At 38.5% G+C, this 20,900-nt stretch overlaps 1 protein-coding gene across 13 annotated transcripts in view; it reads left to right on the top strand.

Annotated features, from left to right (window-relative positions):
- The window catches only part of foxp1b (forkhead box P1b), a 559,907-nt gene that overhangs the window by 530,756 nt on the left and 8,251 nt on the right, over positions 1 to 20,900 (top strand). For all 13 annotated transcript variants that reach the window (XM_072280576.1, XM_072280573.1, XM_072280566.1 and 10 more), the window contains 2 exons: positions 1,684 to 1,753; positions 16,658 to 16,824. In XM_072280576.1, the coding sequence (XP_072136677.1) occupies positions 1,684 to 1,753; positions 16,658 to 16,824 (237 nt within the window). The remainder of the gene's footprint in view (positions 1 to 1,683; positions 1,754 to 16,657; positions 16,825 to 20,900) is intronic.

The raw sequence follows: 20,900 nt of genomic DNA, 5'->3' as shown, positions 1-20,900 counted from the left end.
AGATCTTTGAAATATGAAGCAGCTTACCCATTCTGCTAAGTTTTGGAGCACTTTACTCTTGAGACTTCAAAGCTATCAAATTCCATTATGACAATTACTTGAAAACCTTACCACCTCCAACAAAGATGCTGATAAGAAATATTCTTCACCCATTTATAATATGCCTAATTTCAGATGAACACACAAAAAATACTTGAAGAACTCAGCAGGTCAAACAGCATTTATAGGAAGGAATAACCCTAATTCCACATCTACTGTTTTCTAAGCAAAAGAACTCTTCTTTCAAATTGACCCAAAGTGTTATCTGTTCCTTTTCCTACAGGTGTGCACTGACCTGCTGAGCATTTCCTATATTTTTTTCTACCTGTCTCCCTTTTCCTGTGCAGCTAAATGTCTGATTTAGATTTATGATTAGTTATGTAGGTCTTGCCAAATTTCTATTGGTTTCTATAAAAAGAGCAACATCTGGATGCAAAGGGTGCAAATGCAGTTTATCATTAAAATAATTAAGGGGACTTTTTATCTTTTATAGAAAAATCGGCACATTCATAAAATTAATTCTGTAAACAACTGTAGAACAATTACATATTTACATTTTCATTTTAGAAGTAGTAAATTTTATATTGACATGTGGTATGTTACAAGGAATAATATCCTTGAAATGTGGTAAAAAATCAGCAACGGATCAGAATCATAGGAAATATACTTATGTATGTACCCTTACTGTACCTTCCAGCTAAAATTGCAAAGTTTTACTTTTATGCAATGATAATAGTCTAAATATAAATTCTGAGCCTCAACTGCCACTGCCCTCCTCAATTTGTCATGCTAATCTTTATTATCCCTTTCCTGCGTACATCAAAATATCATTTAAATTGAATTTATTTCCTGCCAGTCATCTTCTCTTGCAATGGCTCACCTGTTTAATAACTGTTTCTTGCAGTATTCTTTCTCATTTTTAGCATATCCTTTCTCATTTTCAATATAACTATTCTCATTTCACTTTTATGTCTGGTTAATATAATACCCTCCTTAATCTTATTAATTTGGTTGCCAAAGAGGCTGAGATAATAAGGGGGCTCCATCTTGTATCCTTTAAACGTAATAAAAAAAAGCATCCAGCATCTTAAAACTTAAGACATAATAATTTATAATCCATCATCTCCAAACTTTTTGGATAGTTGCAAGATCTGTACAATGTATTGAATATTATCAGTAGGACATCCTAATAAAATTGCATACCTCAGCTCCTTTTACTTTGTCTTGTATGCATTTGAATATAATGCTGCTTCACATTGACAGCTTACTTTCAATCAGATTATATGGTGATTAAATAGGATTTTGTTCTGTGTCTATAGCAAAGATATATAGAGATAACTTGATTTGCAGAATATTGTCCAAATAATATAAATTAATACACTTTGTAGTTCCCTTTTTAAAAAAAACTTTAAAATTGGTTTTAAATCATGCAATTAAAGAACCCCAAAAAGCTTACATGTAACAGTCTTCAAATAAATCAGTGTAAAAAGAAGCCAGAGTCAGTTACAGGTGTTCCTCAATTGAGACCAATTTAAAAGTGATTTTTTTGCTGTTAGTAGCATGGAGCCAAACAGGCTAACATCTGCTTTATGTCATCTATTTCCTCATGGTGAATTGTGAATATTATCTTTTTTTCTTATACAGCAATCCATCTATTATAAAAAATATACAGACCAGCCTTGCGTATGGATCACCACTTAATGCTGCTTTACAGGTAAGATCAACAAATGCTTTCAGTCTGCGAAGTCCACAATACCCAGACCTCTTGCTCACTGCACAATGACTCGTTCACTAATTAGATATTAAAATTTAATTTCTTTAAAACTTTTTAAGTGCAGAAAGCATTAAAGCCCCAAGGCAAACGCATTGTAAGTCACTGGAGCATTAGCTGGTTGTTTCGCATTTGGAATACTGTGGCAAAAATTAAAAGTTCACTTATTAATATTTATCAGTGGTATCATAATTTCAACTATCTTATTTCAAAAGTTTGCCCGAGGCAAAAGAACCGTAAGTGTAATTACTCCAGCACAACTATTAATGACTGAATGATGGGATGGTGTGTCACATGACCCCCTATTGTTACTGGCTGTGGAGGAAACATGAAGACAGTGTGCATTCTGCTCAGCCTCTGTTTTCATTATCATATTTCCTGTTTTCTGAAATCAGTTTCATTCAGTGGGGATTTTTTTTTGTATATAGATGTATAAGTTCCTTTTCACCTGTCTGGTTTTATTCAAGCACTTTCAGACCAAGTAGAGGCTTATTCTGCACCAAATATGCTGTGATTACTTGTGTCTTGGATATGAATAGACCCCATGCCATGAGAGATCGCAGGTCAAGCCTTGCTACATTTCCCCTTACATAAGCTGTTTACACTACTTAAAAACTGATAAAACTTGTTCTACTCAGGCTGACAATACAAGTAAGCATCAATTTCTGTTTGTTGCATTTTTTTTTAGATTCAGCAAGTTGATAGGCTTTGAAGTGAAACTGTACCATTTTTTTAGTTAAAGGCAATGCTAAGACTGTGGAACTCATCTAATGGTTTCGATGGAATGAGTAGGTTGGTGTGGGATGCCAGTCATACCCCCGCTGGATCTGGCCTGCAGGATGTCTCTCGGAGGGTGGTGCATAAATGTGTTTCTTGCTACAATCTGCCGTGCAGCAACACGGGTATCCACTGATAGTTGTGTAAATGCAGCCTTCATACTATTGCCACCAAACTGCTTGTGTTTGTGCAGTCATCTGAACATCGAGCTTGCTAGCCCATGAATAAATGCCTTCATCAGTAAAATACATTCACAAAGGCTGGTGACACTGGCTATAGTCACCTGGAAATTCACTTACACGTAGAAATGTGCTGAAATGTCATTGTACAAATCTGCATGCCAGTTTCAATCATTGCTGTTAAGGTGTGATATTCATGAATACAGCATGCTTATGAAGTGCCAGTCATAATGTTCTGTCCACGTCAGCACATATTAACAGTGAATATCCATGAATTAGCTAATCATCATTTAGCAATGCTATGCCTCCATCACTTAACAAGCAAGCTGTCTGTGGCTCAGTTGAGTAGGAATTTGCTTACTCCTTACAGCAAGACAGTATCTGTATTTCCACCAGAGACCCTGACAATGCCTTCACATGTGCTTATCTGCCAGATAGTGCAGACTGCCTCTACTCCCGGCAAAGCAGTCCAGTCCAAGATTTGACCCTCTAGATCCAAAGATTCTTGCACTTACCTTCCATGGTGGTCTGTAATTTACTTCTTTCTCAGGGAGAAATCTGCACCAGGTTAAGGAAACGAGGGAAAGGAAGCTCTGGAGTGACTTTTCAATGACTGTGTGGTTTTGGTGCGGCGTAGAGACATTGCGTCTGCTGATTCGCTTGATCTGGCTTTTACAGTTTGCAATGAAGGGAACACTGATGGACAAGAAATGAGAGATAAGGGATAGTGACTTCACTATTGCAACCTAAGTCTTTTATTTGTGTTGATCTTCGTTCAAAGTGTAGTTCCATCGGCAGGTCCTCAGCAAACGAGGCAGACCACGCATGCATGCAAAAAGACCTTAACAGCATTCAAACATGGCTGACAGATGGCAAGTAATTACCTGTCCATGGCATCCACTGGCATTGCCATCAACAGCCTAAGCTACAATATGAGTGTATTGAGGCAAGTGAGTCACCTGCAATGCCTGAGTTTTTCCATCACCAATGTGATACAACTTAGGAGGTCATGGAGTATGGTCCACTTGGCTGGATTAGTGCAGCTCTAACAACAATTTAGGCTGCACTACACTAACTAGGCAGAGAAGACTAATATTCGGTTCACCACCCTAAACATTAATTTACTCTACCACATTGTGTACTATTTAGAAAATCCACTGTAATTCCTAACCCAGACCACCTCTGCCTCTTCCACAAATAGTTAGACAAGAGCAGGAGTCAAATAGGAAGTTGTATACCATCCTGATTTGGAAGTGTCCTGTCATTCTGTCATCACCACTTAACCTAATCTCCCTCTCTAACAACTCTAGGGGAGTACCTTTGCCAGAACGACTGTAGTGGTTTAAGTTGACAGTTTTCATCTCATTTTAGAGGGTATTTATCACCTTGTCGGTGACATCAGAATCCCAAAAACCAAATTGGAAAAAATCTCAATGGGAGTTGTGCATTACTGAGAGGTCAACCTACATGTTATTCTGGATGGTGAGGTGTTCCGTCATCTATCTCATCATTTGCATTGTGGCAATATTGACATTACTGTTGTGAAGGCAGCTCCAATGCAATGAAATTTGGAGCTGCGGTCAGGAAATAGACATAACTCCAGCTAGTCAGATGACTTACCATACCTTGTAGATGCATTGTATCTAGATGGAAACTCTCATTCAGTCTTTCAGATGGGAAGCTTTAGTAGTTGATGATACCTAGCTCAACGGGACCGTGAGCAATGTTCATAGAAATTGCAGTGGTTTTGACCTGCAAAAAAAGACCAGGGTGACTCATGCAATGACAGTGGAGTTGGTAGTTTATGCTGAATGAGAGAGTATTTTTATGTGTCTGTGCAGCAAAGAGAATGTCTTCCACCACCCTGACTTGAACCTCCTCCGTGGTGGAATGCTTCATGAAGTCCCTTGCTGCACCACACTTAGCTTCCTTCATACTTTTACAGCTGCTTTGATTAAACACTTGATTGATGTATTTTGTTACTCAGGAAGTAAACCTGTGGTAAGATTGGGTTATAGTAGCACTGTTGCCAAGGAAAGATGATCAGACATCCACCTGGAACAATGGTCACATGCTATAGTGCACTGACCATTTGCAACAGATTTCAAAATCAAATAGAGGCAAGATCATGTGGCATTTGGTCATGAACTGCTGCTCTGTATGTTCCCTTAGGTAACGAAGTAGCCTGCTAGGAAAATTCGGGATATTATACTGTGGCCTGGCTAAGCATTTGAAAAGGCCTCTACTTATTGCCCTCTCCCCCTTTCTCCTTTTCCTCTTTTTCCTCTGTTCTGCAACAGACAGGTTGTGCCCTCATAATTGCTCATGGAGATTATTTTAGTCAAGGGTGAAGCATGAGGGCTTTTGAGCAATATTGCAAAGTCCCCAACTTAACAATTAAGGCCACAAAATGTTATCTAGAGGACCAATTGGCATTCACCTCTAAGATCTGTAAGACCATTAGATGTAATCATTATTGAGTGTTTCAGTGAAATTTGAGAGTTAAGAATATTAATAATGTTTGCTTCCAAGTGTTATCCAACATTGTGTAGCAGATATGCATAACTTTGACTTTGAGAACTTTTGGTGTTTAGGGCCGAGTTCATGAGAAGTCTTTACCTGTGAAGTCTTGAACTCCTCGTTTGCAGGTTCACCCCCTGTACAAAAAAAAAGTAAATAAATTTCCATCCTTTATTCCAGAGACGCTTATTTCAATATTAGTTGAGGATAGATGGTGTTAGAAGAATGGAGCCAAATAAAAGGAAGATGATAACTAATATGAAAATAGAATGTCATAATTACTCCTTCATTATTTTATATTAATATCATCTTATGGAGAATGTACGGAAGATTAACATAATCCCCTAAATGTATATGCTAGTATAACTAGCATTGTGGCTTTAATAGTTAGCACTGCATTCTGTAATTACTATAAATAGCAATAGGAAATAATGACAAATTAGTAAGAGTTCCATACAGGTGCTAGCAGTTAGTGTTGCAATCTAGAGTCAAGGAGTGATAATTAAAGCAATGGAAAGTTAGATGAACTTCTGCATGGAATATCTGTTGCCATTCAATAGAAGCAGGAAGAATTTGGGGGCAAAATTATTTCCTAAGCTTAGGCGGAGTTGAATTTAGAATGTATGATTTGTTCCACCAGGCTTGGTTTTTGACAGGCTAAAAACTGTAAGAAAAATGAAAAATTGAATTACTAGTTTAAAGATCTTGTCAAGGAATTACTCAGAGGATCTCACTGGAGTGGATAATGTCCTAACGTATATTATGTAACATGCATGGAAATAAAATACATTAGTTTTATTTTTGTGTATGTGGTTACACCACTTAACCTTCTCTTGGGCCTAATTTTGTTACATTGTCAACCCACAGGCTATAATTAAAATATCCTGTGGTATTTATGACAAAAACACATTAGTAAAATTAAGATAGGAAATTGTGCCAAATGAAAGCTGTGTTTCACCAGTGTTATTTTACCTTGCTATTTCCACAATGCTGGCTTGTGCTTATGGCTATATAGTAGAAAGCTCAATGAGTCTGCAGAAATTTGAAAAATATCTGGCAGATTTACTCAAAAATTGTTGTGCACTGGAATTTCTGTTAGGGCGCCATGAGTCTATCAGTTAGCATGATGTTATTACTGCTCAGAGCATCCGAGTTCAATTCTGGTGCCATCCTTAAGGAGTTTGTACGTTCTTCCCATGACTGCATGAGTTTCCTCCAGGTGCTCCAGCTTCCTCCCACAGCCCAAAGATGCACTGGTTGGTAGGTTAACTGGTCATTGTATATTGTCCTGTGATTAGGCTTGTGTTAGTAGGTGGATTGCTGGGTGATGCGGCTTGTTGGGCTAGAAGGGCCTGTTCATGCTGTATCTCTAAATAAAATAAAAGATTTTGCAGATGAGCAAATCTCTTAATAGCCAGTTTTTTTTCTTTATGAATAGCAGTAAATATTTATCCTTCAATTTTCCACCCTTAAGCACAGTCATGCTAAGCATTCTGTGCTGTCTGGAATCACAGCCCTTGGTTCCTGCCTGTCCACACATAACCTGAGCCAGGCAGGAAAGCCCTATCTCACTGACCTTCTGCACCCTGTACCAAAGTGGCAAGTCATCAAGTGCCTCCTCTTGGAATTCCCTGACAGCTACGAGAAGAGCTGAGGCTGGGGCCTCACCTCCTGTCAAAAGCTATGGAACAATTAAAAAAAACACTTTTTGTCTTCCTTGTTTAGAAACTTTTAAAATATTAGAAGTGGTATCTATCATAAAACATTTTTTTAATTCAACAAATGTAAACAATGGAAAACACTAAAACATTTACCAGAACATCTTGAACAAAGTAATTATCCTTTTGCAAAGGGATAGAAGGGAATATCACATCTTACAATATACAATAATAAATTGTGTAAATTACCAGTGATGGGCATAATATGAGATAACACTGTCATTTACAATAACTCAATGAGGACAGCAGGATGAATAGTGTGAACCATGATAGCATAAGACAGATTATGATGCACTACAGTGGATTATACAGTCCAATCAGGGCATAGTTACATTATTTTTACATTTGCACTAGGTCTCCTTTGAAGAATTGATGATGCCCTCCACACCTGTTAACAGCAAAACATAACTAATAAGATTGCGTTATATTTAATACATCCCTTGCTGTACTTTGGGCAATTTTGCTTGTTGGTTTTGATGTGCCCTACTGCTATTTGCATTTCTGGTTAAAGGAACAGTGTTAGCACGTGATTGCATCGTAAATTAGTGACTTGAAGAGATTTCCAAGGCTTACTGGCTGCGACATTTATCCTGAGCATAAGATGTTCTTTGGATATAGGAATTGTCCTTACAAGAGGTATCTAAAAATCATGGGGCATGTAGAGAAGATAGATGGTCACATCCTTTTTCCTCAGGATAGGGAAGTCTTAAAACTAGATGGCACTGAGTTAAGGTGAGAGGGAAAATGTTTAAAAAGGATCTGAGGAGTAACTTGTTCCACACAAAGAGGGACATATATGGAGCGAGCTGCCAGAGGAAGTTAAGAGAGTTGGGAACAATTACAATGTTTAAAAGATATTTGGACAAGTACATAGATGGAAAATGCATAGAGGAATATGAGTTGAACCTAGGAAGATGGGACTTGCTCAGATTGACAACATGGATGGCATGGACAAGTTGTGCTGAAGGGCTTGTTTCTGTGTTGTACATATTGTACAACTGACTCCTGTGCTTCCCCCAGCCTTGCAATTTTCATTTTTTTTTTAAATCCAGTTTCCTTTTCATTGTTATTATCAAATTGTTTCCAGAAGCCATTTGGAACCAACAGAGGACATGTCGATTTCATTAAGGTAGTGCCTTCAGTTGTTAAGAATCTCACAATCTTAAGAATCATCCAAGATGGTGGTTAGAGACTTAGTAGTTCGTGACTTTACCAAAATGAAGAACATCAGGTCATACATTCTAGTTTATCATTACCGAATATATGACTTGTTCTTTTGCTTTTATTACTTGCTTTAAACCTGCTACATTTTACTGCTTATTTTAAGCTTTCAAGATTTTAAATTTTACTGTGAAATCTCTTAAAATTCTCTCTCCATCCCCTCTTCAATAATTTATGTGTAATAATCTCTTTATCTCATCTTGTTTAAGAGCGCAAATAGGATATTTATGGGTTAATTGTTCCATTTACCAAAATTAGTGGGAAAATCTCCATGAAAAGTTAGCCGAAAATGTCAATTTATTCACTCATTAGCAGAGTAAAGGTAATATATCTATAAAAGCATATTACACTAATATAATTATCATCCAACATGTCACATTTGGTTTAACAGAATCTATATACTGTATATATAGAGTATATGCCTGGTAAATAAATAAATACATAAATATAAACCATGCAAATCTTAAACAGACATGATTAAAAGAACACTCATAAGGTGGTCTGGGTAACTTCCACATATTTGTTGACGCAGGTGTCCTTCAGAATCACCCTCAATATATCCAGTTTGTTTCTTAGAATTATTCGAGTATTTCATTTGATAGCAGCCACTACTTTTGTACTCTGACTCAAACAGTCATGTGTAGTATTGCTTATGAAATCATAGAACATGGAGCTGTACAAACAGGAACAGACCCTTTGGCATACAATGTCGTGCTAAACTAAATTAGTAATCATATGCCCATCTAAACAAATGCCTTCTGTCTGTACAATGGCCTTCCATTTCCTGTATTCATGTGCCTAACCAAGAGCCTCTTGAGTGCCTCTTACAATTTTTTTCTGCACCACTACCCTTACATATAATACTCATAATACTCCCAGCATTAAAGTACACACACTTTAACCCATCTGCCCCTTGCTTGTGCTTGTTCTTACTGGTCATGTCCTTTACCTTCCTCTGAATCCTCCACTTTCTGACCTAGTGCTCTTGTCCCCATTCCCCTGCCAAACTAGTTTAAACTCTTCCGAATAGCACTATGAAACTCTCAGCTGGGGTATTTCATCCCCTCCAGTTAAGGTACAAGCAGCCTCTGTCCTAGAAGATATTCCAATGATCCAAGCGCCTGAAAACACTGCTCTCATTTCTCAGCCACACCTTCACCTGTTCTTTCTATTCCTGCCCTGAATAGCATGTGGCACCAGAAGTAATCCGCAGAAACCTACCTTCAAGGTCCTGCTTTTCAGCCTCTTTCCAAACTTCCAATTCTCAAATCTACAGGACCTTGTCCTTCTTTCTACCTATGTCTCTGGTGCCAAAGTGCACTACATTTGGCTGCTCATCCTTCCCATTGAGAATGCTCTGCAGCCACTCTGAGACATTTGTGACCTTGGCACCTGGGAAGCAACACGTCATCCTGGCGTCTCTTTCACAGCCAAAGAATCTCCTGTCTATCCCCCTAATAATCAAGTTTCCTGTTGTTATGGCTCTGCCTGACTTTACCCTTCCTTGCTGAGCCTCAGACCTACCATGGTGCCACTGACCTGGGACACATTTCTTTCTCCGGGAAGGTTATTTCCTTAAGGATATTTATTTGCTGTACCATACCCTGCTACTTGCATTTGCACAGCCTCTTTTGCCTCATCTGTTTAAACAATGTTAATGCAGGATTTCTTTTGCATATGACATTTCAGAAGCTACTCCTTTCTTGTCTGTATATATGTGCTGAATGTTTGTGCATTATGTTCCTTTTTAAGCTATGCAGATTTTCTGTAAGGTTGTTTCAGTATTGTGAATAGTGCCAGTGTGCTCTGTTTTATAATAACCTATAACATAATTGAGGTGCTCAGTACCTTAAATGCCATTACTGTTGATACAGAGCTGGAAAATGCAGATATGTCAGACTTGTTACAAGATATTTTACAAACTACACTGCTTTTGTTAATTACACCAGCATTAACTCAAACTACTGAATATTCATTGTTAAAAATGCAATATTTGACTATTTTTGATTCCATGAACATTAAATAGAATTGCCTTCTAAATCCTTGTCCTGTTGGTAATGGGACATAGATATATAAATGAAAAGGACATAAATTTTTCTTCAAGAAAATTATAAACCCATAAATTATATTTTCAATGTAGTTATTAGCAAAAGACGTAGATATGAATACAAGTCTTGTCACTTCAGTAATCCTTGATTTCCAAGAGGATAATGATCTACAGTTGAAAATTGCCAATTTAAAAATAGTAATCTGTGAAGTATGATTTATACGGTATATGTACTGTATAAGTTTATGTATGTGTATTTACATTTGTGTGTGTGTGTATGTGTATATATATGTGTGTGTGTGTATATATATATATAGAACATAAATACACACATATATTCTCTTAGTGATGCATTAAAGTCTTAAAGAATGATAGGATTCTTGATTCATCTGCCAGTAGTAATTGAATGAAGCCATTGAAACTCTGCATATTGTCTAGGTTAAGGTGGGGAATATGTAAAGTAAAATGCACCTTCTAATGTAGTAACATAAGATGAATGTGATTTTCATTTTCAGTGGACATCCCCCAGATAACACCCATTGGCCAAGCTTAAAGGCAGTATGCTTTTCTGTCCAGGCTATGTTATAGGAAATTCTCGGGTCTCTTGTCAGTAGAAATATCGTTTGAGCATCGCAGTGCTCTGCTCAGTGATGGTAGAGTGTGGTTGTTGGAAGGGTATCTTTAGCCAGGTGTGAAGGGGACAGCAGTTGTTGCCTAGCAGCCAGCCTTTGACATCTGTGCTGGGTCTGGGTAGAATATAGGTCTGGCATGGTTTCAAGGCATAATTATAAACTGCAAAGAAACTGACAATAGATCTATATGATTCCCTAATGCCAATCTTGCATGCACCTGCTGAACATTAATGGAGTGAAAACCTCTTTGTATCATGAAGGTTGCTGGTTCATTGGCCTTGATGTTGTTTGGATGCAGTCAATAACACCCCACACTCATGGGAACCTTCCAATATATGCAGCATGCAGAGCTATTCCCACTTTTCTCTGGTTGTCCTTGGAAAAGTTGCAAATTTGTTAGCTTTTGCACATATACTGTTAGTCAAGGATTTCATTCAGAGGTGGCAAACTGATTAATGGAGAAGTTCACCTTGATACATCCTTTCTTAGAAAAAGTGTAATTGTAGGTGGTCTATTTTATAGACCTCAAGGGTGGTAGAAAGTTTTGTTGCATTAAGTTTTAGAAGTTTCAAATACAGCTCCACAGGGTGTGTACCTTTTTGCTGTTGCTGTTTTTTCCCTGCAGCTGCAAGTAAGCGATAATGTTAATTTCCATCATCTACAGGTACCAGTACTTCACTAAACTAGCTACTGTACTTTAAAACAAAATGACATTTTTCCCCCATTCAGCAATAACAGGGTATTGAAATCCATAAGGATTTCCATGTCCTGTATAATTTCAGTCAAGTATCTTGAAAATAGCACTGGAATTGTCATTTCAGGACTGAACCAAGCATTATCTTTACCTTTAAAAAGATGTCAGAGCCTTAGGATTGTACTGCAGGCTCTTTCTCCTTTTCCACTAGTTTCTTCAATAAGGAAAACATTAGCTTTAGACAGAAAATCAGTGGTAACAGTTCTGTCTCCCTACAATCTATTACCTCGGGAAATTTCACTAAAGAGACTGGAATTTGGACTATATGTCTCTTTATATTAACTATATATATACAGTCCTGACAAAGGGTCTCGGCCTGAAACGTCGACTGCACCTCTTCCTAGAGATGCTGCCTGGCCTGCTGCATTCACCAGCAACTTTTATGTGTGTTGCTTGAATTTCCAGCATCTGCAGAATTCCTGTTGTTGGTTTGTGTATATATACTTCACCTGCTTTAAAGTATTGAATAAAATGTATTTACTTTTAATGTATCTTGTAGACTTGCATTCCTCAATAATGCATCAAAGGAAGTTGTTCAAAGGTAAACTTTAAAAAAAATGTCATTGAATATATCAAGGCCCATAGCAGGGCCCACTGGAATGCTTGGTAATGAGTCCCTGACACATGATACATTATTTGAAGTCTATTGCAGGTGACTGCTGTGTGTACAATTGCTTAATGCAATATCTCATCCAATATGATATCTAACCATAGCAGTATTATACTTTACAGAGTATGCAGTTACAATTTTGTAATCCTCCTGCAGATCTATTGCAAGGGTTCCACTGATTATTTTAAGCATCTGATGTTTCTGTGTCTTAAGTACATTGTTGCTGTGAACCCTAATTTACCTGAACGATTAACTGATTGACTCAGGCATGTCTTGGCAAGTTTTCATCAAACAGCTGTTCCGTGTGCAAATATAGGTGGTGGATCAAAAAAGACACAGGTGGAATGGGGATGGGTCATAAAGCTCAAGGCTTATTGATTTGGGAGCTGATCCCAAGCTGATTAAGTAGTTCACCAAGAAGTGCAGCCATAAAAGAGTAAGAAGAATAGATAGCAAAAATGAAGTGGAAATCACTAAAAAAAAATGACCCACAGTTTTGGCAATCCTTGAAAATGGCAATCGTTTGAAATATTCAAAATAAATGAATCAAAATGCATAAAACATAAAAAGGAACATCTCTCTATTCTTTTTCAGAAAGAGTAGTGCTGATTTGATTGCCTTGAATGATGTGTGTGCCTTGTTTTTATCTCCAGCTATTGCACAGTAACATGCCCTGTTCCAAATTACATATCATACAGGCATTGCCGGATCAATAGCTATTTCTATTTGGATAACTTGAGAGTTATTGGCAAGTGTGTGAATTGCAGCATTTGTCATACCCTACACTCTCGAAGTTATCATTTGGGAAGTACAATATGTTGCTGCTGTTGCTGGCCACTCCTGAGGTGCATGCTTTGGAATAGTTCAAAATACAAGGACTTAGTTATTTCTCTAGTAGACCCTGTACAGAAAAGTAGCTGGCTCCTGTCTAGAAACATTCCCAATGCATTAAGCTTGAATGAAGTAGTAACCTTCAGATGATCCCTTCAGGTTGACAGTTGACATACTTGAACTGCAGCGTGCTGTCAAGCTGAGGCCCAGCATGCCTAGTTAATCAGGTGCTTTGGCAGTTACTGACCTAACTAGTTTGCTTTGTGTGTACTTGCCGCACATCACTTCTTTGCTTTACCTACAAAACTGGTATTCAGAGTACTAGCTGCTGCCAAATGAGTAAATTACAAACACTCAGAAAACTCCAGTGTTATCGATTGATTGAGTGCTGTGGCAATACATTAAAATGCTTTCAATTCTTTGAGCTGAAACTGATATGATAGAGCATTTGAATTTGCAGTTTACTGTTTTTGCCTAGATACCTTCTCGCCAGTTCTTTGTGTGCCTTACGATTAACCTTTTTTTTAAAGTCTAAAAGTAAACGGATGCCTAACCAACTGCAAAATTTTTGGAGAAGAGACATTCTAAGTAATGCAAAATGCAGATGACTAGTCCTCAGGAAACTGTTATAACAATTCTATAATGGTACCTGTATGAAGCCGCTTCTTTCAGAAAACCAATCAGACAAAAAAACAAATGGCCCAAAATGGAACTCCTGTGTGAATATTAATCAGTCTTCTATAGTCTAGCTTAACACAAGAGGTGGCACCGCAAACCTACTTCTATTGGCACTTTATTGATTGCGCAGGGAATTTTGAATTGTTAACTTGCCGGTCTCATATTACAAAAAGTACCACATCCACATTTTATGAAGGCAAGAAATCAGACTTTAATATTTAAAACTTGACTAATCAGATCTCCAGTTATGTCAACAAGGAATCTTTTAATTATGAGTTCTCACTTACAAAAGATATGGATATTTGGAGTTGTGAAATGTTTAAAAAAGATGCCCTGATTTTGTATACACATAGTCATAATACTTCTATTACTACAAGTAGTGATTGGTAACATGCTTTAGAAGAAAACATGATACGCAAGGTAGTATGCAGGGTGCCATAGTCATTTATATTTGTTTTCAATTTTGTTGTAATTACAGGAGTAGCCATAGGCATAGGCAAAGAACTTTATTTTGGAAAGAAACTCAGTACTCTCAGCTGGTGTCTATTTCGTTCTCTTCTAAGTCTTAAGTGTGACCAAAGTGTTATAATTTTTGGAGTGTGCACTTACCAGAAGTAACCTTAGGAGAAAACTTTAACACCCATAAATAATAAAGGAAACAAGCACTGATGTACAATACTGTGCAGAAGTCTTAGGTACATATATATATCTAGTGTGCCTAATAACGTTGCATAGTATTAATAGTAATATTATGTACCGCACTGTACTGCTGCCACAAAAAAAATCATGACATATGTGAGTGATGATAAACCTGATTCTGATATGGGCCTCTGTTGAGAGTGGGAAGGGGACAAGGAGAGCGGAATCATGGTTGGGAAAAGGGGGAAAGGAAAGGGAGTAGGAAGCACCAGAGAGACATTCTGTAATGGTCAATAAACCAATTGTTTGGAATCAAAAGACCTTGGTGATCTGTGCCCCCCCCCTCCCCCCCCTCCCCCGCCGGCTCCTGGCACTCCTTCTCTGCCACCTGTCCTGCAGTGTTCCACCCTATATACACATAGTTGCAGGAAATAGTTTGTGAACCCTTTGCAATTACCTGGTTTTCTGCATTAATTTCTCATAAAATGTGTGGTCTGATCTTCATTTAAGTCACAACAATAGACAAACACAATCTGCCTAAACTAATAACACACAATTGTACTTCTTCTCATCAATACTGAGTACACCATTTAAACAATCACAGTTTAGGTTCAAAAAAGTATGTGAACTTCTGTGGTTATGCCTTCGACAAAAGCTATTTGGAGTCAGGTGTGACAATCAATGAGATGAGGTTGGAGGTGTGGGTTGTAGAGGTGCCCTGCCCTATTAAAAAAAAGACACGCCAAGTCAGGTTACTGAGAGAGCCTTCTCTTCTCAATAAAGATCTGTTTATGTACACCATGCCTCAATCAAAACAGAGGACCTTAGAGGAAGAATTGTAGAGATGCATGAAGCTGGAAAAGGCTACAAAAGCATTTTTAAAGACTTGAGTGTTCATCATTCCACAGTAAGAGAAATTGTCTACAAATGGAGAAAATTCAGTACTGTTGCTACTCTCCCTAGGAGTTGGCGTCCTGCAAAGATCACACTTTGCAATGCTGAAGGTGGTGAAGAAGAACCCAAGCGTAACAGCAAAAGTCTCTAGGACTTCTTGAAGTCTCTGTTCATTGTCCACTATAAGAAAAACACTGAACAAGAATGGTATTCATGGAAGGAGACCACGGAGGAAACCACTGCTCTCCAAAATAAACATATCAATTTGCAAAAGACCACTTGGATGTTCCACAACATTTCTCGGACAATGTTCTGTGGACAAATGAGGCAAAAGTGGAACTTTTTGTCAGAAATGCACACAGTTTTTTTTGGAAGAAAAGGACACTGCACACTAACACCAAAACCTCATCCCAACTCTGAAGCATGGTGGAAGGAACGTTATGGCTGGGGGCTCCTTTGTTGCCTCAGGGCCTGGACAACTTGCAATCATTGAGGAAACAATGAATTCAAAATTGTATCAAGATATTTTACAGCAGAATGTCAGGGTAGTGGTCCGTCACTGGAAGCTTAATAGAAGTTGGATGATGCAGCAAGACAATGATCCGAAACACAAGTAAATCAACAACAGAAAAGTTTAAAAAGAAGAAAATTTATGTTTTGGAATGGTCAAGTCAGAGTCCAGACCTTAAACCAATTGAGATGCTGTGGCACGTTCTGAAGAGAGCTGTCCATGCAAGGTATCTCGGAAGTATTGATGATCTGAAACAGTTTTGTATGGAGTAATAGTCTAAAATTCCTCCTCACCATTGTGCAACTTGATCAGCAGCTACAAAAAACTTTTGGTGGAGGTTATTACTGCTAAAGGAGGTTGTACCAGATATTAAATACAAGGGTTCTCAAAGTTCTTCCAGAATGCCCTGTGAATGAGTAAACAATGTGTTCAATAAAGACACAATTGTTTGTGTATTATTAGTTTAGGTAGATTGTGTTTGTCTATTATTGTGACTTAGATGAAGATCAGACCATATTTTATGAATAATTAATGCAGAAAACCAGGTAATTGCAAAGCTTTCACAAACTTTGTCTTGCAGCGTTTCCTTGTATATGCCTAAGACTTTCGCACAGTACTGTACCAAGTTGCAGGCATTTGTAAGACACATTTTCTTGCTGCCACCATGGAGATGGTAATTATTTAAGTGTCTTCTATTCTGTGTGATGTTAGTGTGTACAATGCATTTAGCAAATAAGCTCAAAGAGTTCTGATAGCACTGAAAATGGATAGCAAGTATTGCACTGTTAGATTCAATAAATTAATGTTTAATATCAATTTCATTGCACACTTTGTAGGTTTCGATGGCTGAGAATAACATACCTCTATACACTACTGCTTCCATGGGAAATGCCACTGTAGCCACAATGGTGAGTGCTATCCATGAGGAACTAAATGGTGCAGTGGAACATTCAAATAGCAACGAGAGTGACAGCAGTCCAGGACGTTCCCCACTGCAAACAATGTGAGTATTTACACTTTTGATCTCTTTTTCGTCTTGTGTTCAAAAATTCTCTTGGGAGTGGCCTGAATTGTATGCCTGGCTGTGCTACAGGGGACAGATACTTAGTCTATGTGTAATCTGTTTTTATCTCTTTATTGGTTTATTACCCTATACTTTGTTATGTACAGCAAGGTTTCAAGCTGGTAAATATTCATATTTTCATCTCTGCTTTACAGTGTTCTTGAAATTTGTAAATCGCTGTGTTTTATGATTCAGATGTTATCCTTGCTGAGATGTACAGTATGAGCAATGAGGTGATAACAGATGAGGAAGCAACTGACTGGGACTGCAGTTAAGACAAAATTGGACATTTATTCTGAGTTTCTTCTATTATGACTTAAGCACTGGTATTTCTATATATTGCAACTGCCCTCAAGTCCATTGTCCAGGTAGCCATTTTCATGCGCAAATCCAGAGAGGATCAGGGTCTTCTAAGCTAATAATTTTGTGATCTGACATTCATGTATACAGGCTCAGTACAGCAGACACCACGTAATAATAATTGTGACTAGAAAGCCTGGTTCAGTTTTATCCAGGGGTTCCCAACCTGGGGTTCACTGAGACCCCGGTTAATGATAGGGGCCCATGGCATAAATAAGGTTGGGAACCTCTGCTGTAAACAATATCAAGGGGGATAGAAAAAGCTTTTTCAAGTATATAAAAAAAAAAGAGATGAGAATGGACGTACAACCGCTAGAAAATGAGGCCAGAGAAATAATAACAATGGACAAGGAGAGAGCAGATGAATTAAATGAGTGTTTTGCATCAGTCTTCTCTGTGGAAGACACACGCAGTGTACCAGATGTTGAAGGGTATGAGGGAAGAGAAGTGAGTGCAGTTACAATTACAAAGGAGAAGGTGCTCAAAATGGTGAAAGACATAAAGGTATTTAAGTCACCTGGACCAGATGAATTGCACCCTAGAGTTCTGAAAGAGGTAGCAGTAAAGATTGTGGAGGTATTAATAATGATCTTTCAAAACTCATTGGACTTTGGCTTTGTTCCGGAAGTCTTGAAAATTGCGAATGTCACTCCACTCTTCAAGGAAGGAGGGAGGCAGCAGAAGAGAAACTGTAGACCAGATAGCCCGACCTCAGTGCTTGGGGCGGTGTTGGAGTCAATTGTTAAGGATGAGGTTCTGGAGTACTTGGTGACATAGGCACAAGGTAGGACAACATGGTTTCCTTAAGGGAAAATCTTGCCAGATGAACCTGTTGGAATTCTTTGAGGAGGTTACAAGTAGTACAGTGGCATGCAAAAGTTTGGGCACTCCTGGTCAAAATTTCTGTTACTGTGAATAGTTAAGTGAGTAGAAGATGAACTGATCTCCAAAAGTCATAAAGTTAAAGATGAAACATTCTTTTCAATATTTTAAGCAAGATTAGTATATTATTTTTGTTTTGTACAATTTTAGAGTGGAAAAAAGGAAAGGAGCACCATGCAAAAGTTTGGGCACCCTAAGAGATTTGAGCTCTCAGATAACTTCTACCAAGGTCTCAGACCTTAATTAGCTTGTTAGGGCTATGGCTTGTTCACAATCATCATTAGGAAATGCCAGAAGATGCAAATTTCAAAGCTTCAAAAATACCCTGACTCCTCAAACCATGTCCCAACAATCAGCAGCCACAGGCTCCTCTAAGCAGCTGCCTAGCACTCTGAAAGTTAAAATAAATGATGCCCACAAAGCAGGAGAAAGCTATAAGAAGATGTTTCCTCAGTTCATAACGTAATTAAGAAATGGTAGTTAACAGGAACAGTGGAGGTCAAGTTGAGGTCTGAAAGACCAAGAAAACTTTCCAAGAGAACTGCTTATAGGATTGCTAGAAGGCAAATCAGAACCCCCGTTTGACTGCAAAAGACCTTCAGAAAGATTTAGCAGACTCTGGAGTGGTGGTGCACTGTTCTACTGTGCAGCGACACCTGCACAAATATGACCTTCATGGAAGAGTCAACAGAAGAAAACCTTTCCTGTGTCCTCATCACAAAATTCAGTGTCAGAAGTTTGCAAAGGAACACCTAAACAAGCCTGATGCATTTTGGAAACAAGTCCTGTGGACTGATGAAGTTAAAATAGAACTTTTTGGCCGCAACGAGCAAAGGTATGTTTGGAGAAAAAGGGTGCAGATTCTCACGAAAAGAACAGCTCTCCAACTGTTAAGCATGGGGGTGGATCGATCATGCTTTGGGCTTGTGTTGCAGCTAGTGGCACAGGGAATATTTCACTGGTAGAGGGAAGAATGAATTCAATTAAATACCGGGAAATTTTGGAAGCAAACATCACACCGTCTGTAAAAAAGCTGAAGATGAAAAGAGGATGGCTTCTACAACAGGATAATGATCCTAAACACACCACATAATCCACAATGGACTACTTCAAGGGGCGTAATCTGAAGGTTTTGCCATGGCCCTCACAGTCCCCCAACCTAAATATCATCGAAAATCTGTGGATAGACCTCAAAAGAGCAATGTATGCAAGACAGCCCAAGAATCTCACAGAATTAGAAGCCTTTTGCAAGGAAGAACAGGCGAAAATCCCCCAAACAAGAATTGAAAGACTCCTAGCTGGCTACAGAATGTGTTTACAAGCTGTGATACTTGCCAAAGGGGTGATACTAAGTACTGGCCATTCAGGGTGCCCAAACTTTTGCTTCAGGCCCTTTTCCTTTTTTGTTATTTTGAAACTGTAAAAGATGGAATTAAAAAAGTAATCGTGCTTAAAATATTAAAGAAATGTGTTATCTTTAACTTTATGCCTTTTGGAAATCAGGTCATCTTTTACTCGCTTAGCTATTCATGGTGACAGAAATTTTGACCAGGGCTGCCCAAACTTTTGCATGCCACTGTATAGATAAAGGGGATGCAGCGGATGTTGTATAGTTGGATTTTCAGAAGGCCTTTGACAGGGTGACACACAAGAGACTGCTTACCACATTAAAAGCCCTTGGTATTAAAGGAAAGTTACTCGCATGGCTGACCGATAAGAGGCAGCGAGTGGGTTTTCTATTTGGCTGCCGGTGACTAGCGGTGTTCCGCAAGGGTTGGTGTTGCGACCACTTCTTTTTATGCTGTATATCAATGATTTAGGTGATGGAATAGATGGCTTTGTTGCCAAGTTTGCAGATGGTAGGAAGATTCGTGGAGGGGCAGGTAGTGTTGAGTAAACAGGAAGGCTGCAGAAGGACTTAGACAGATTAGGAGAATGGGCAAGGAAGTGGTAAATGAAATACAGTGTTGGAAAATGCATGGTCATGCACTTTGGTAGAAGAAATGAATGTATAGACTATTTTCTAAACAGGAAGAAAATCCAAAGGGACATGCGAGTCTTGTGCAGGACACCCTAAATGTTAACTTGCAGGTTGAGTTGGTGGTGAGGAAGGCAAATACAATGTTAGCACTCATTTCAAGAGATCTAGACTACAAGAGCAGGGATATGATGCAATGCAATGTAAGAGCTTTGTAAGGCAATGATGAGGCCTCACCCTGAGTATTGTGAACAGTTTTGGCCTCCTTATGTAAGGAAAGATTTGCTGGCATTGGAAAGTGTTTAGAGGAGTTTCACAAGGATGATTCCAGGAATGAAAAAGTTATCTATCATATGAGGGATGTTTAATGGCTCTCACCTGTAGTTGCTGGAATTTAGAAGGATGAGGGGTGATCTGATTGAAACCTTTCAAATGTTGAAAGGCCTAAACAGAGTAGATATGGAAAGATCTTTCCCATGGTGGGGGAGTCTAGGACAAAAGGGCACATTCTCAGTTTAGAGGAGCACCCTTTCAAAACAGAGATGTGGAGAAACTTCTTTAGCCGGAAGATGATGAATTTGTTAACCACAGGCAGCTGTGGAGGACAGATTGTTGAGTATATTTATGGTGGAGATTGATAGGTTCTTGATTGGCCACGGTATCAAAGGTTACAGGGAGAAGGCCAGGAAGTGGGGCTGAGGGGAAAAGAAAAGGATCTGCCATGATTGAATGGTGGAGCAGACTTGATGGGCCAAATGGCTGAATTCTGCTCCCATGTCTTCTGGCCTTATAAACC

This window comes from Mobula birostris, chromosome 16 (genome assembly GCF_030028105.1).
Source record: "Mobula birostris isolate sMobBir1 chromosome 16, sMobBir1.hap1, whole genome shotgun sequence".
In the NCBI taxonomy this organism is placed as follows: Eukaryota; Metazoa; Chordata; class Chondrichthyes; order Myliobatiformes; family Myliobatidae; genus Mobula; species Mobula birostris.
Note: the sequence above shows the minus strand (reverse complement) of the source record. Positions and strands in the feature narration are given on the sequence as shown.